This window comes from Erinaceus europaeus, chromosome 12 (genome assembly GCF_950295315.1).
Source record: "Erinaceus europaeus chromosome 12, mEriEur2.1, whole genome shotgun sequence".
Lineage (NCBI taxonomy): Eukaryota > Metazoa > Chordata > Mammalia > Eulipotyphla > Erinaceidae > Erinaceus > Erinaceus europaeus.
The window spans coordinates 65,727,778-65,744,694 of record NC_080173.1 but is presented as its reverse complement, the minus strand read 5'-3'; the positions used below and the strand labels follow the sequence as shown (position 1 = coordinate 65,744,694).

General features: G+C 37.4%; 1 protein-coding gene across 5 annotated transcripts in view; it reads right to left on the bottom strand.

Annotated features, from left to right (window-relative positions):
- Positions 1-16,917, bottom strand: part of RPS6KB1 (ribosomal protein S6 kinase B1) — a 62,739-nt gene that overhangs the window by 2,908 nt on the left and 42,914 nt on the right. For 3 of the 5 annotated variants that reach the window (XM_007533659.3, XM_060203855.1, XM_060203856.1), the window contains 4 exons: positions 16,671-16,748; positions 14,075-14,182; positions 9,557-9,669; positions 3,962-7,962 (listed from right to left, as the gene is read on the bottom strand). In XM_007533659.3, the coding sequence (XP_007533721.1) occupies positions 7,725-7,962; positions 9,557-9,669; positions 14,075-14,182; positions 16,671-16,748 (537 nt within the window). In that variant the 3' untranslated portion in view covers positions 3,962-7,724. Of the gene's footprint in view, positions 1-3,961; positions 7,981-9,556; positions 9,670-14,074; positions 14,183-16,670; positions 16,749-16,917 lie in introns of those variants that run through there. The other 2 variants (XM_060203853.1, XM_060203854.1) reach the window with 2 other exon arrangements.

Genomic DNA, 16,917 nt, shown 5'->3' with positions numbered 1-16,917 from the left:
CTCTAATGATTTGAGTAATGTGACAAACACGATCAACTCCATAAACTCTTAAGAATTCCCCTTATGTGGCTTAGATGGCAGAGTAGATACCTTCTATGCATGAGACACTGGCTTTGATCCCTGGCACATCAATGTGCCAAGCATGGAGATAACTGGAGCCCCATGGATGGTGGAACTATGCTTTGTTACGAGAGTCTCTGACTCATTCTCATAAAAACATAAAATAAAATATTGGGCCATGAAAGTGGAGATTCTGGGTTCAATTCCATGTACTGCATTAAGGGGGGGGGAGTGGAATTCCGTAAGTCTTCTCCAGAAGAGTTATGGAATTTCATGCTCAAACCATAGGGGACTAGAGCTAACACTCAAAAGCATCCTAAAGCCTATGGTTTGTTTGTCTCTAGGCATTTGTGCAGGGTGGTAAGAAAGGGAATGAGGCACTTTCTCCCCTTGACATCTATCTCTCAAGTGTAGCCTAGGTGAGGCAAATATCAAGGTCTATAACAGAAGCCTGAAGGGCCAAGTTACACCTAAGTATAAAGTACTCATCTGTCAACATTTACTAATTTGTACACGAGAAAACAGTAGGAAGTAGAAATTAGGGGTTAGAAGTAGATGGTGGAGGGTAGATAGCATACTGTTATGCAAATAGACTCTCATGCCTGGGGCTCCAAAGTCCCAGGTTCAATCCCCTGCACCATCATAAGCCAGAGCTGAGTAGTGCTCTGGTAAAATATGTATGAGTTAGAAGAAAATAAATTTCACATTTTCTGTGTTGATAAGACAAAGACTAAATCAGTATATGGATTAGTAAAGACAGTAACCAGTCAGTTAATATTAAGTCACTTTCATGCCTTGATGGCTACCAAAATTGGGAGAAAGAAAAAAAAAAAGAGAAAATCTAACTTTGTTCCCCAGGTAAATATTTCCAGGTTATAAGTATAACTGATTCTGATAATTCAGTGATAATGTTTAACACCTACCTACTTTGACAACCACTGTGAACAATGAAACGTTCTACTTGAAAGTGAAATCACTTTCCTAGTTTTGTAGTCAAATCCAACAGCTGTTATTTAGGTATATAACAGGGGGTAATTGATAAAACGTAATTTGGGGTTCAAATTTAGGTATGAAAGATGTGCTGACTTAAAAAAAATGAGATGCTTATCCTTAGCATCAAAATAAAAACATACGAACATCTTATTACTTGAGTTATTTCAGTCCTCTCACCCATACTTACCTACGAGTGAATTGAGGGCCTTACTTCTTAATATGTTTTTAAAAAATCCATAATGGATAAGATTTTGGATAACAAGATTTGGTATTTTTTATTTATTGTTATTTTTTAGATAGAGACAGAGAGAGCAACAGAGTCAAAGAGACCAGAGCACTGAAGCTTTCTTAGTATTTTTTTTTCCTCCAGGGTCATCACTGGGGCTTGGTGCCTGCACTACGAATCCACGGCTCCTGGAGGTTATTTTTCCCCTTTTGTTGTCCTTGATGTTTATTGCTGTTATTAATGTTGCTGTTATTGCTGTCGTTGTTGGGTAGGACAGAGAGAAATTGAGAGAGGAGGGGAAGACAGAGGGGGAGAGAAAGACAGACACCTGCAGACCTGCTTCACCACTTGTGAAGCTGGCCCCCTGCAGGTAGGGAGCCGGGGGCTCAAACTGGGATCCTTAGGCCAGTCCTTGCTTCATGCCATGTGTGCTTTACCGTCTGCATTACCGCCCGGCCCCTCTGAAACTTTCTTTAATGTGTTGGGGATCGGACTTGAACCTGGATTGTGCATGTAACAAAGCAACATACTCTCCAAGTGCAGCTATTATGTCAGGCCTGATATTTTAGCAGCTATATAGTATTGTAATTCAATACCTATATACTCTACATTGTGGTCACCACTCAAAGTCTAGTTTCTAGGCTGGCATGATAGCTCACTGGACAGGGTGCATGTGTTGGTAGGTATGTGGCCCAGGTTTGAGCTCCAGCACTACACAGGAGTGTTGTGGCATGAAGCCTCAGATCTTAAAGTCTTAAAAATAAAGTGTCTAGTTTTCCATCATCACTGATTTTCAACAAAAAAAGAAAAACCTTATTAATAACGGAGTTCACAAACTGGGAGCATTTTTTATTTCTTCACTTTAAAGAAAGGGGAGTTGAAATTCAAAACCCATTTGCCTTGTGAATTCCAATCACTGCCTCTAAAAGATCAGTTTGTCAGCACTAAGAATTTCTATTTGTGGCAGGGGGCCAGGCAGTGCCTCACCCAGCTAAGTGCACACAATAACACGCACAAGGAACCAGGCTCTAGCCTCTGCTCCCCACCTGTAGGGGAGATGCTTTATGAGTGGTGAAGCAGGTCTGTAGGTGTCTTTTCTCCTTGTCTATTTCCTCCTCTCTCAATTTCTTTCTGTTCTGTCAAAAACAAAACTAAAAGGAAAAAAGGGGGGGGGGAAGGCCACTAGGAGCTCGCTCCATTGATAACTTGTGGTAGCAATAAAAACAAACAAATTCTATTGTGACCAGGGAAGTTGCACAGTGGATAGTGTTGGACTTTCAAGCTTGAGGTATCAAGTTCGATACTTGGCATTGCATGTGCTTGAGTGATGCTCTGGTTCTCTAAACAACCCCTCATCCTTAAGATAAAAACTTTAAAAACACTTTCTACTGTTACTATCTTCTATGAAAAAATTAAGTTAGAACTTTTTTTTAAAATTTATTTTATTTATTCCCTTTTGTTGCCCTTGTTGTTTTATTGTTGTAGTTATTATTGTTGTTGTCGTTGTTGGGTAGGACAGAGAGAAATGGAGAGAGATGGGGAAGACAGAGAGGAGGAGAGAAAGATAGACACCTGCAGACCTGCTTCACCGCCTGTGAAGCGAGTCCCCTGCAGGTGGGGAGCCGGGGTTCGAACCGGGATCCTTATGCTGGTACTTGTGCTTTTTGCCACCTGCACTTAACCCACTGCGCTACAGCCTGACTCCCAAGTTAGAACTTCTATAGAGAAATCATCTTGGCAGGTGTGATAGAAATAAAGTGGTTTGTACAAAACACATCTTACACTACATATTGAGACACTAGTTAAAAACAGATTAATGCATCAACATTATTCTGTGCATATAGATAAAACCAAATATGGCTAACAAATGTGACTTAAAAAATGTGTCTGAATAAAACTGATAAGAACAAGACAATCTAGATATCTGAGAGATGGCACAGAAGGTAAATACACACCTTACCATATCTCAGGCCCTGGGTTCGATCCCTAGAACCTTATGTGAGCACCATGGGGAACTCCATGGATGGTAAAGCAGTGCTTTAGTGTCTAATTATAGAATTAAAAATCTGAACCAGGTGGGTGGGGAGAATACAGGTCCATGAAGGATGATAAATGACATACTGGGGGTTGTATTGTTAAATGGGAAACTGGGGGATGTTATGCATGTACAAACTATTGTATTTACTGTTGAATGTAAAACATTAATTCCCCAATAAAGAAATAAATTTTTTTAAAAAAAATCTGAACCAGGAGGTAGTTCAGTGGTATTACCCATTTGTGAAGCCCTGGGTTCATTCCTTGGCATTAAGAAAAAAGAAAAAAGAAAAAGTTAGAGGCTGGTAGAGTGTACACTTTACCATGTACAATGAATGCCCTGGGTTCAAGCCCAGGCACAAGGCTACACCATGGATAGCACCAGGGGAGCTCCATGGATGGTGGAACAGTGCTGTGGTGTCCTCCTCTTTCTCCCACCCTCTCTTCTCTCCCTCTTCCCTCTAAAATAAGTACAGAAAAATCAGCACAGGGTAGCCATTCATCAGTGGTATCAATTTCATTGATCAAATCAACTAGTGGTATGTGCCAAAAACTGGAAATTACAGATGTGTAACATCTAATATAAAAAAGAGAGAACTTCTTAGACATTTAAGCTTCAATTTCTCAGAAGAAAGTTTACAACTGTCATTCCTCATATACAGTTTATTAAATATAAGAACCTGAACACATCTGATATGTTAGTGAAAAAAACTTACTGAAACCATTTGCATACCTCATATGAATGCTAACTTATTTCTTCCTATCTTAGGTAATAAAAAATCACTTCTATTTTATGTTCATACAATTTTGCATTTAATTTCTATTTACATTCATTCAATCCAAAATCAAATAATACAGCAAACTAAATACAGATGAAAAGCAGAAAAGGTGTTACCCTCATAATACTCCTAATAAGGCAGCTGAAGAATTTATTTAATCTGATAGATGCAAAGCCAAATTGGAAAAGGAGAAAAATAATAGTTGAAAGAGCAAACAAAAACACAGATGAACCCATCTTTCAAATATTACTTCAGATAATCCACTGAGATATTTGTGGTATAGTGGTAAATTAAGAATCAAATAAGAATCAATCAGCAACAAACCACAGGTCATGTGTGTCAAATACTTTTTATGATTAGTCTGTCCAGCTTGCTAGTGTCTACTCCTATGAAAAAAAGGTAGATGTTTGGACATGGATGTTTTTTGAGAAATTAACCATTTTCAAATCCACAAAATCCATTCTTCATAAATTCAACATTATCATGGTAATAATCTTAGGTCTAGCCCTTGTAAGCTAGGAACCATATATCTAGGTAACCAAAATAGTTATGTCCTATATTAAATATAAAATCCAAGGCTCAGTATATTAACACTATTGAAGATGCAGCTTAGCAATAATAATGTATTGTCTATATTAAAGAATGTTGAATTTATGGAGTATCATACATGCACCCTCCCCCCAATTATCTTTCCAAAAATAGTATGAAAAAAAATTTTTATAGGATTCAAATAATTAAAGATCATAAGGGGGGGAGAAATAACAATTTTCCTAAAAATCTGGTTCAAGTTCAATAATTAATACTTTACATTGTTAATCACAGCTGGTTTATAAATCCCAGTTTATTCTGTAATGCTACAAACCTTATAAAATCAAAATTAGTAAACTTTAGTTCTCATGATTATATTTTAATTAAAAAACCATGTATAAAGTAAAAAAATATCCTATAATAGCTTGATTTTAAAGAAAATAATCAAGTGATGAAAGAAAAGCACTTAATCTCTTTTATACACTTACCTGGAATAATCAAAGAACCCTCTTAAAAACTCAAAACTAGTAATATTGACATCATATATTTTAAACTACTCTTGGATTTTTACAAATAAATATAGGGTAAGCCATATTGCATAGGTGTGTGCTTTCTGTCTGTGACACTGAAGTGGCACTTGACGCATTTTCACAGTCATAATAGAGATATCCATATATAAAACACAACTTCTCAATGAACTCATCACAGTACAGGAAATTAATTTCACTTACTGGTAAGTTTGAAAAACTGTGTATTTGTGTGGATGGAAGGTGTGCAATTAATGCTTTTTATGCAGAAAAGTTGCAATGCTTGCCACTATTTCTGGCAGTACTAATTATGAAAATGGTTTTAACTATGGTGTTGTTATAGCCAGCCAATCACAGTGCAAATGTTACTAGCAAATGAAATCAAGGAAAAATATTTTGGTGCAGTAATTTCACCGGAATTTGGCCAGGCAGGGAAGACTACAGTTAATAAACACATAAGAAAACAAGTACAAGAGTAGCATATGCAATTTACAGTCTGAAATAGCATCTATATAAACCACCATCATTTTTTTGGAGGGGTCTGTTTTTTTAAACATTAAATTATAGAACAAAGATTTAAACTTTAAGTACAGTTTCTGCCCTTATTATTGTAGCTTCTAATTTACTAGCTACATAAGTTTGCAATAAGCTGCTGCAATAAGGGAGGAGGTTCAAAACAGAACGATCTACAAAATGAAAGTAAAAAATAAAAAGGGCTTTCTGTCCAAATATGAACTCTGGTCAAATCTTTCATTTATTGCCACAAAGTCATAATACCAATCATTTTTTTGATGGTTCTACTTTTGCTTTATGTCATAGGATTTCAACTCATCTCATTTGAATTGTCATTTAGATAGGTAAAGCTTTGCTCTTTTCTGACTTAATTCAACATACATCAAGAATTTTATGGCTTGGATCCTATGGCTCAAAGAGGCTTGGAAAAACACAATAAGCAGCATCTTTTTTTTTTTTTTTTTAAATCATAGGATTGCAAAGCATTACAAATCGACTTTGCATACTCAGACTAAAGACATAAAAGACAAACAAAAAGAGACAATAATAAGACTTAACTGCAACTGCATGATCATCTATTATACCAGTATGCACTGAAATATTTTTTATAAAGCTCTGCAGATTTAAACCCTTTCACCAGTTAGTCATGGAAATGTTATATTTAAGGCAGGAAGTATTTAAGAAAGGTAAAGTTACCTTTATTTTTTATGCTTTTGTACCTGTGTATCACTTGTGTAAATTTTGTTACAATTTCAAAAACATAGTGTCTTGTTAACATATTTCCTAAATTAAGTCACTAAGTTTTCTCATTCACTGTGGAAGACATTCATCAAAAGGCCATCAAATATTTTTACAGTCAGAAAATGTAGCCCCAGTAAAGGAAAAAAAAAAAAGTGTACTTTTTTTTCCCTTTAAAACTATTAAAAAATAATAAGGAAAGTAGACAGCAAAAATAGTAAAAAAGTAAAACTTAAAACATTGCCAGTTTGCTATAGAGATTAGACATCGAGAGTGGACTATAGCAACACCCTCTTCCCCTGGATCTCCCTCTTTCACTTCACCTCCTTCTGTATGCATTTTATCCTCTCTTCATCCTCTTCAGCCATGGGCTGAAAACATTTGGCATCTTGAACCAAATACTGGTACAAAACAGATGATAGTATTTTTCCAGTGCAATGCAGGCCCAGGACTAGGATGAAACCAAGGACATACAACGTATGCCCATTTCCAAGGCTTCCAGTTAAGCTTAGCACACAGCAGTACTGCAAGTAAAAATGATTAAATAGATCCTTTTCCCCCTAGTATTACAGACAGGTATTACAGCTGGGTTACTGAAAATAAACTCCAGGTCCACCCCCACCCCTCAAACAAGCCATAGCTGTGGTTAACAATGATCATTTGCATTTTTATTATTTCACCAAGAGAAGAAACAGTTGTCTGGCTTTCTTTATACCAACCAATAATTTCGCATTTTAAAGTTTGGGAAATTTTCCATAATGAGCTCAATCAAAAATCTATTTGAAAAATATATATTTATATAAAAAAAATCCAGGTTATTTGCACGTAAAACATCAAATAAGTTTCTTTTGTCTTTGATTCCATGTTGCTGAAAAAGTTGACCAAGCTTGCATGCTAATTTGTCCTTAGTTGCAAGTATTACAGGCAATTTCATACTTTGCCTAATGAAAGGATAACCCTTCTTCGACACAATCAAAACTCAACAGTGATTCAGAAGCAACATCCTATCCTTAATACTGTCAGTTTTGAACAATCAACATGAAAATCCTTGATACGGTTGAGAAGATGTCGCTAGGAATCAATTAACTGACGAGCCTAAGAGTTCCGCAATACTATTTTACTTAAGTTTTTCCTTTTTTTTTTTTGCACCATTGATTGATTTTTTTTAAAAAATCCTTGTTTTTCCTCTGTCCAAAGTATTCTATGTAATGAAACTGACTCTTCAAGACTGACATTTTTTGAGTCTTCGTATTTCATTTTTTGGGATGCTCACATATCCCCTTCCCCACACCATTTCTTGCCTTAAATTCATTAAAAGCACTGCTGTCATAGATTCATACGCAGGTGTTCTGGCCGTTTGGAGATCATAGGGAAAGCTTGTTTTTTGTATGGCCCAGTATTTGGCTGTCGTATTGGAAGTGGTGCTGAAGCTTCTCCACTCACTGTCACATCCATCTGCTCTATTCCACTTGATTCCATTGGGTATTCCACAGGCGTTTGGGGGTTGGCCGTGTTGGCTGAAGCACCTCTTCCCCAGAAATCCCCAGGAGAAAATTTGACTGGGCTTTAAGGCAAGGAAGAGCTATCATTCATTTGTCTCAAGAAATTATCTCAACAAGAAATATTTCCCTTACATTCAAAAGGAATGAGGTGCTATTTCTCTTTCTTTTTTTCTGGACTAATACAAATGTAAGAGCAAGAGGTAAGCCATCTCTACCCTAGAGTAATTGCTAAGCACATACTAACTGGTCTATTTGCCTCTGTAATTGCCGCCATAAAAACTCTCAAAAAAAAAAAAAAAAAAAGAAAGAAAGAAAGAAAAAGAGAAAAAATATACACACACACACACAAACAGTTGTGTGTGTGTGTGTGTGAATGAGTTTAGGTATTAGTAGGCAAAGTATATTATGACTTGTATGTATAAGCCCTGAGTTTGATGCCAGGGATTGCATAAAATGGTGAAGCAGTGCTCTCATCTCTCTATCTCACTGGCATAATCAAAATAAAAATAAATAAAAGTAAACAAAAAGATTTTTTTTAATATTTTATTTATTTATTAATGAGAAAAAAGAAAGAACCAGACATCACTCTGGTATATGTGCTGCCGGGGATTGAACTCAGAACCTCATTCTTGAGAGTCTAGTGCTTTAGTCACTGTGCCACCTCCCGGACCACCTTAAACATTTTTATTAGGTAGAGAAATTAAGAGGAAACAAAGAGGCAAAGTGGGGAAATGGAAGAGAGAAAGAAAGGGAGCGAAACCTGCAGCACTACTTCACCATTCACGAAGCTTTCCTTCTGCAGGTAGTGGGTGGGAGTGGGGAGTGGCTTGAACCAGTCCTTGCACATTGTAACATGTGTGCTAAACCACGTGTACCACCACCTGGCCCCAAAGTAAACTTTTTAATCTTACAGAAAGATCATTTACCTCCAACACTTAAAATAGCTTCTCAGCACATTTTAAATAAAGTATTCTCCAAACCTTTGCCATTTTTCTTTCCTCACCCACCACATTCCAGAATGTTGACCTCCTTTTCATTTCCAAGAAGTGGCCCAGTATTTTCCCTCTCTTGAGGTTTCTGTACAAGCTCTTCTACCTGGAACACCCTTGTACTTCTATTTATGGTATGGCTGACTCTCTTCATTTTTACGTTACTTAAATAAAGGTCTTTTTCTGACTGTCATGAATAGAAGCCCCTTTGTTATTCTTTGTCCCCTACACATCCACTTTCATATATAAATATATATATACATATATATATTACTTGACACCACTTGTAATTATATTATTGTATTTCCTTGTTTACTGTGATCCTCACTAAGTTATAAGCTTCATCAAAAGAACAAATTCTGTGTTAATCATATGTCCCTACTATGCAGCACAGTTGCTGGTATATAGTAAATGCTGAATGACTAGATCAATAAGACATCTGCCAGTACAGCAGTTTACTTTCAGGAGGGAAATTAACTATATAACATATTATCATAAATTAATCACAATTTAGTCACTTTCAATACAAGAAGACATAGATGCTATGCTTATGTCAAAGAAAGTGTATCTTACCTTCCATTTATGTAACATGGCCTAAATTCATTAAATAACACTCTTGTAGCATTAAAAAAGAGAGACAGAGAGAGAATAGCAAAGTCTGAAATACCTGACAGGAGTTCGTGGGCTGCCAATAAATCTTCGAGGTGATCTGATTTTTGGTTCAAAGGAAAACTTCTCTTTCACACTTTCTAGTACAGATGGAGCCACATACGTAAAACCCTAAAAAAAGAGTAACAATGGATTAAAGGACAGCATTTTGTCATATACATTAAGGAAATTCACAATGATTTGGTGGTGGTGAAGTTTGACATACCATATGACAATGGTACCTGAAACCACTAATCTACTTTCCCATCTCATTTCACATGTTACGTTCTTTCTAGTCACTTCTTGAGGCACAGACCTCAAGAAAGCAGAATTCTACTGAACTCCATTTGCCAGCAAACAACTCTCCGTCCATTTTTTTCATATGAATAACAGAAATTAAAATGTTAACTGTAAATAGAAATGCAAAGAAAATGTTCTAGCAACATGCATATATGCAACTTAGATTTTTGCTCCCTAAATAGTTTCTCATTACTAAGCCAAAGTAAAAAGAGAATTCTGTGACAGGGAGGTGGCTCAGTGGTAGAGGGCCTGACCTGCATACTTGAGATCTTCAGAGAGATCCTGGTACCAAGTGACTAAATGAGAAAAATCTATTTACACTCTCTGTCTCAACCTCACTCTATCATAAAAAAATAAAATAGGGAGTCGGGCAGTAGTGCAGCGGGTTAAGCACACGTAGCGCAAAGAGCAAGGACCTGCATAAGGATCCCGGTTCGAGTCCCCGGCTCCCCACCTGCAGGGGAGTCGCTTCACAAGCGGTGAGCAGGCCTGCAGGTGTCTATCTTTCTCTCCCCTCTCTGTCTTCTCCTCCTCTCTCCATTTCTCTGTCCTATCCAACAATGACGACATCAACAACAACAACTACAACAACAATGAAAAACAACAAGGGCAACAAAAGGGAATAAATAAATATTTAAACAAATAAATAAATAAATAAAATAGGGAGTTGGACGGTAGTCAATATCCATTTTAAATAAGCCCTCCAATCTTCCTGTTTATTATTTCAGTAACTAATGAACATAATGGCTATGCAAAAGACTTTCATGCCTGAGGCTCCATGCTGCCTGGTATAATCACCAGCACCACCATAAACCAGAGCTGAGCAGTGCTCTAATCTCTTTATCTTTCTGTATCTCTCTCTCTCTCATGAAAATAAAATAATTTTTTAAATAAAACAAACAAAAAGGACTTTATTCTATTTCAGTTACATGTAGACTACAGAATTTCCTCATGCTTCAATGGGCTAACACTGTAACTACCAAGACATGAGTTAATAATCTATGAATTTCCTTAAATTCCACGATAGGAACTGAAATACTTATTGAACTAAAGTTAGCACAAACTCAATCTCCAAAAAAGTGGGATGTAATTTTTATTATTAATCTGTAAAGTGGTTTACTTTAAGTATGTACAGAATTCTGGCTATATTGGGAGTCGAGCAGTGGCGCAGTGAGTTAAGCACAAAGCATAAGGACCAGGCGGAAGGATCCCGATTCAAGTCCCCAGCTCCCCACCTGTAGGGGAATCACCTCATGAGTGATGAAGCAGATCTGCAGGTGTCTCTTTCTCTCCCCCTCTCTGTCTTCCCCTCCTCTCTCCATTTCTCTGACCTATCCAACAATGACATCAGTAACTATAACAAAAGGGAATAAATATTAAAAAAAAAAAAAAGAAAGTTAAAAAAAAAAAAGAATTCTGGCTATAGGGAATTGGGCAGTAGCGCAGTGGTTTTAGCGCAGGTGGCTCAAAGCACCAAGGACATGCGTAAGGATGCCAGTTCGCCCCCTGGCTCCCCACCTGCAAGGGAGTCGCTTCACAAGCAGTGAAGCAGGTCTGCAGGTGTCTATCTTTCTCTCCCCCTCTATGTCTTCCCCTCCTCTCTCCATTTCTCTCTGTCCTATCCAACAATGACATCAGTAACTACAACAATAAAATAACAAGGGCAACAAAAGGGAATAAATAAATAAACAAATATTTTTTAAAATTATGGATGCAACCTAACAAATGAATTGTTCTTGTGCCCATTAATTAACCAACTTAAGTAATTATACAAATTCAAAAAAACTAACTGACAAAAACTTACTATGGTGGTGAAGGGGATGAGGGGGCCAGATGATAGTTACACTTTATTATGAGTGAAGAAATCAGGTTTGGGCCCACGGGTCAAAAAATGGAAGCACCATGCAAAGAGGAAGATTCAAACTGTGGAACAGTGCTGTGGCATCATGCCTTCTCTTTCTCTCTGCCTTACCCTCTGTGTGGGAAAAAGAAAAAACAAAACTTAGCTATATAACATTTGCATCACTGGGAACAGAGAGATAGCTTAATGGGCAGGGAGTGTGCCACAAGTCCATAACTCAGGTTCAAATACTCGCACCACATGGAAGTTACTATGCCATCAGAGAAAGCTCAATGCTGTGTTGTTGTCTTTCCCTTTCTATCTGAATGAAAAGGCACTCCAGGTGATATTCAACATATGCATAAGGCTACCTGCTACACACACATAAGTATAACTCTAGATTTTTATATGTAGCTAGGTGAGATGTCGGATTGCTGGAAAAAGTCATGGCACATTTTTGTGTAAACATAGAAAAAATATGCCATGACTTCTCCAACACCCAGTACTTTACTGCGGAAAAACTGTCAAATTTGTGAAACTCAGTAGTTAAGGTCTCTGTTAAAAAGGATACAAGGGGCTAGGTGGTGGCGCACCTGGTTGAGCACACGTTACAGTGCGCAAAGGACCCAGGCTCAAGTCCCCGGTCCCCACCTGCAGAGGGAAAGCTTCACAAGTGGCGAAGCAGGGCTGCAGGTGTCTCTGTGTCTCCCTATCTCCCCCTTCCTCTCAATTTCTGGCTGTCTCTATCCAAAAAATAAAGATTAATTTTTTTTAAAAAAAAAGGATACAAATTGTGTATTCCATATATATGGGGGGGAGCATTGCCATAATTAAAGTGATTCAGTCAAATTCCATAACTGATCATAAAACATCTTACTAAGGAGGACGGTGACTTAACATCATATATAAATAAGAATTTAACATCATGCATTCATCTACCATTTTTGACCAAAAATACTATAAAATTGTATATTCGATACATGCTCTATTCTGCTATCATTAATAACCATACATTTTTGGTATTACAGCTATTCACTGCTATTAGTCAAAATTATACTGCACTATGATAATTAACTTTAAATTTTACTTTCCACTCCAAATAATACAATACTACTGCATGTTATGTGAGCTGTATTTTTTTTATAAGTTTGAGAATTAAGTTGGCAACAAGTTCAGTAAATTTAAAAACAAATGAGGGAAAAATTCAACTTTCAAATGATTACTTTTCCTATATTTCATTTTATCCAGTGAATCAAAAACAAATGACAAAGAATACAAAATAAAATGGCAAGAAATACAATTATGAAATGAAGTAGATGTGCATATGACACATAAGTATATCAATAAAATATAAGCACATATGACACTTAGGTAAAATAACATGCAGGGATGCCCTTTAGAGAAAACTATTTTCTCCCATCCAAGGACTAACCAGGCCCGACCCTGCTTAGCTTCCGAGAGAAAACTATTTTCTTAATCAAAATCTAAAAATTTCATTTTTCTCATACAAATTATAAATCAACACATAGCAAAATAATCAGGATAAATTTATGTGCTACCCCATGAGCTGATCTAATCTGATGCCAAATATTCACCATTACCATATAATAAATCCCCGTTACTGTAAACTGTTTCAGGAATAAAATAGTTATTTGTGAGCTATTCTCCTACAGTTATGGCTTATGTGATTTCCTGTTGGTAGACTAAGCCAAACATTTTAAATCAGTGGCACACCAAGAAACAACACATGTAGGAAAGAGAGAAAATAGCAGAGGGAGGAGACGAGAAGAGTGGTCCGGGAGGTGGCACAGTGGATAAAGCACTGGATCTCAAGCATGAGGTCCTGAGTTCAATCCCTGGCAGCACAAGCACCAAAGTGATATCTGGTTCTTTCTCTCTCTGCTTCTATCTTTCACATTAAAATATTTAAAAAGAAAGAAAAGAGAGGAAAGGATATATATATATATATATATATATATATATATATATATATATCCTCAAGTTATTTATATTAATTTCAAAGCAAAAATGATTTTTTTTTCCACTGAAGGGCCCATGCTCATGCTTAATTTTTTTTTCTTTTTTTAATTGCCACTAGGGTTATCACTGGGGCTCAGTACTAGCACTATGGATCCACAACTCCCGGTGGCTTTTTGTTGTTGTTGTTCCTTTCTACTATTTTATTTGACAGAACAGAGAGAAATTGAGAAAAGAGAAGGAGAAAGACAGGCACCTGAAGACCTGCTTCACTAATCCTGAAGCTTCCCTCTAACAGGTGGGAGTGAGGGCTAGAACCCGGGTCCTTGTGTATGGTAATGTGTTCACTCAACCAGGTGTAGGTGTGTCACTGCCTGGCCCCCAAATTTTTCACTTCTATATGGAAATTCTTTCACTTACCAGAAAGACCTGATTGGCACTTTCACTGAGAGTTGAGTCATCTGGGCTGTCAACAGGTGTCTGGCGTGTAAACTTTGAATCAAACTGACTCACATCCTCTTCAGATTGCTTTATACGAAACAAAATAATTAGAAAAATGATGAATACATTATACATATCAGTCAAATGCATATATCAGAGGAGGTTCTAGATAGAGTTCTTTACACAAAGTCTGACTTTAATAAAATATCAGAATAGTCTTAACTAGCACAGACTAAGAATACACACAGGTATAAAATACCTGAAGTTGGGAGTCGGGCAGTAGCTCAGTGGGTTAAGTGCACGTGGCACAAAGCACAAGGACCGGCAGAAGGATCCCGGTTTGGGCCCCTGGCTCCCCACCTGCAAGGGAGTCACTTCACAGGCAGTGAAGCAGGCCTGCAGGTGTCTTTCCCTCCCCCCTATGTCTTCCCTTCCTCTCTCCATTTCTCTCTGTCCTATCCAACAACAACATCAATAACTACAACAATAAAACAAGGGCAACAAAAGGAATAAATATTTTTTTAAAATTTTAAATACCTGAAGTTTCATCCTTAGATTTTTAACATGTATTAAGAGATTTTAAAAATGTTATTCCTATTAAAAACCCAAATGTTGCAACCAGAAGCATAGAACTTACAGTGTGAGGCCCCAGGTTCAGTCCCTAATAGTACGTATGCTACAACAGTGGTAATATGTTCTAATTCTCAATCTCTCAATCATAAAACAAATAAATGTCTTTAAAATTTAAACATCTTCCCCACTCACAAAATTTCACTATGCATACTCAACTGACTAAATCCTTTTCAGAGGTAATTTTCTCAGTAAGGAGGCTGCCACTGCAGATTTGTAATAAAATAAAAACTACTAGGGGCTGTACAGTGGCACATCCAGTAGAGCACACGTCACCATGCACAAGAACACTGGTTCATCAGAACACAGAGAAGTTTCCATTCTGTTTTATTTTTAATTTTTTATAGTCTAAGCCCCCCCCTTTTTTTTGGATAATACAGAGAAATTGAGTGTTGGGAGATACAGGGAGAAAGATAAGACACCTGCAGACCTGCTTCACCACTTGTGAAGCGAACCCCCCTGCAGGTGGAAAACCGGGGGCTCTAACTGGGATCCTTGTATGGGTCCTTATGCTTCGTACTTTGTGTACTTAACCTAGTGCGCCACTGCCCGCTCCCCTCCCCCCCCCTTTTAATACTGGATAGAGACAAAGAGAAATCAAGAGGAGAGGTGGCAATAAAGAGGGAGAAAAAGACACCTGCAGTACTGTTTTCACTGCTCATGAAGTTTTCCCCCTGCAGGTGGGGAATGAGGGTTTGAACCTGGGATATTGCACATTGTAGCATGTGTGTTCAAGTGGGTGCACTACCACCTAGCCCTATCACCTAGCCCCACCACCTAGCCTAAATTTCCACTTTGTAAGTGACCTGTGGTATTTGTTAGAGTAATCATAGTAAATTAATTCACACACATTATAATTTTTTTTTTTGCCTCCAGGATTATTGCTGCACCACAAATCCACTGCTCCTGGAGGCTATTTTTCCCCTTTTGTTCCCCTTGTTGTTTTATCACTGTGGTTATTATTATTACTGTTATAGATGTCATTGTTGGATATAACAGAGAGAAATGGTGAGAGGAGGGGAAGACAGAGAGGGGGAGAGAAAGAGACACCTGAACATCTGCTTCACTGTTTGTGAAGTGACCTCCTGCACGTAGGGAGCCGGGGGTTCGAACCCAGATCCTTACGCCATTCCACGCCATGTGCACTTAACACACTGTGCTATCACCTGAGCCCCACATTGTAAAATTTTTTAAAGATTTTATATTTATTTCATGAGAGAGATGGAAGAAAATATTACCACTGAAGAATATATTTCCCCTCTCTTTTTATTTTGATGAGAGAGAGAGAGAGGGAGGGAGGGAGGGAGGGAGGGAGTGTGTGTGTGTGTAGGGGTGGAGTACTGTTCAGCTCCGGCACAAATGGTGCCAGGGATCAAATCTGGGACCTCACATATGCAAATCTCTTGCTTATGAGTTATCTCTCTCACCATGTATTTCAGGGGTAGATAACATAATGGTTATACAAAGAGACTCCCATGCCTGAAGCTCCAAAGTCCCTGGTTCAACTCCCTGTACCACCATAGGCTAGAGATGAGCAGTGCTCTGGTTTAAAAAAAAAATCTCAGGAATTCAATTTTAAAACAGGGCTGAATTTAAGCAAAACAAAACAAACTCCAAAAGCTATCATAATCACAAAAACTTGAAATACCTAGGTATTAGGAACCAACTTAAAAAATATTAAAAGTAGTTAGCATAGTCATTAATTACTGCTGGCAATAAAAGGAGAAATATTGTACAGAACAAAGATATAAGGCCAGGGAGTTAGTATTTATGAAAAAAGGCTTTCATGCCTGAGGCTTATCAGCTAGAACCAAGTACTCACTGACTGAAGGGAAGAACAGAAAGAAAATAAAGTTTTTGAACTATTAATAAGTTCCTGTCTCATACTGTCTTACTCTAAAAAGGTACCAGGTCTCTTAAACTATATGCTTTGATACTAACATACCAATAAAGGTTTAAAGGGGGGCTCCACCTTCCGAGCTAACAGTTCTTCCCAGTTAATGTGTCTGAAGAATGGATGAGCCTAGAAAATAAAAGCACAAATAGACTTTGTTGGATAAGCAAATTAACTGCCTATGTGAAGTTACCAATCATAAAATAAGCTCTACATATAAGCAACTATATACAATCTTCACAAATACATAAAATTTGCATTATCTTCCCCTCAAACCACTAAACATGCTAATAATCCC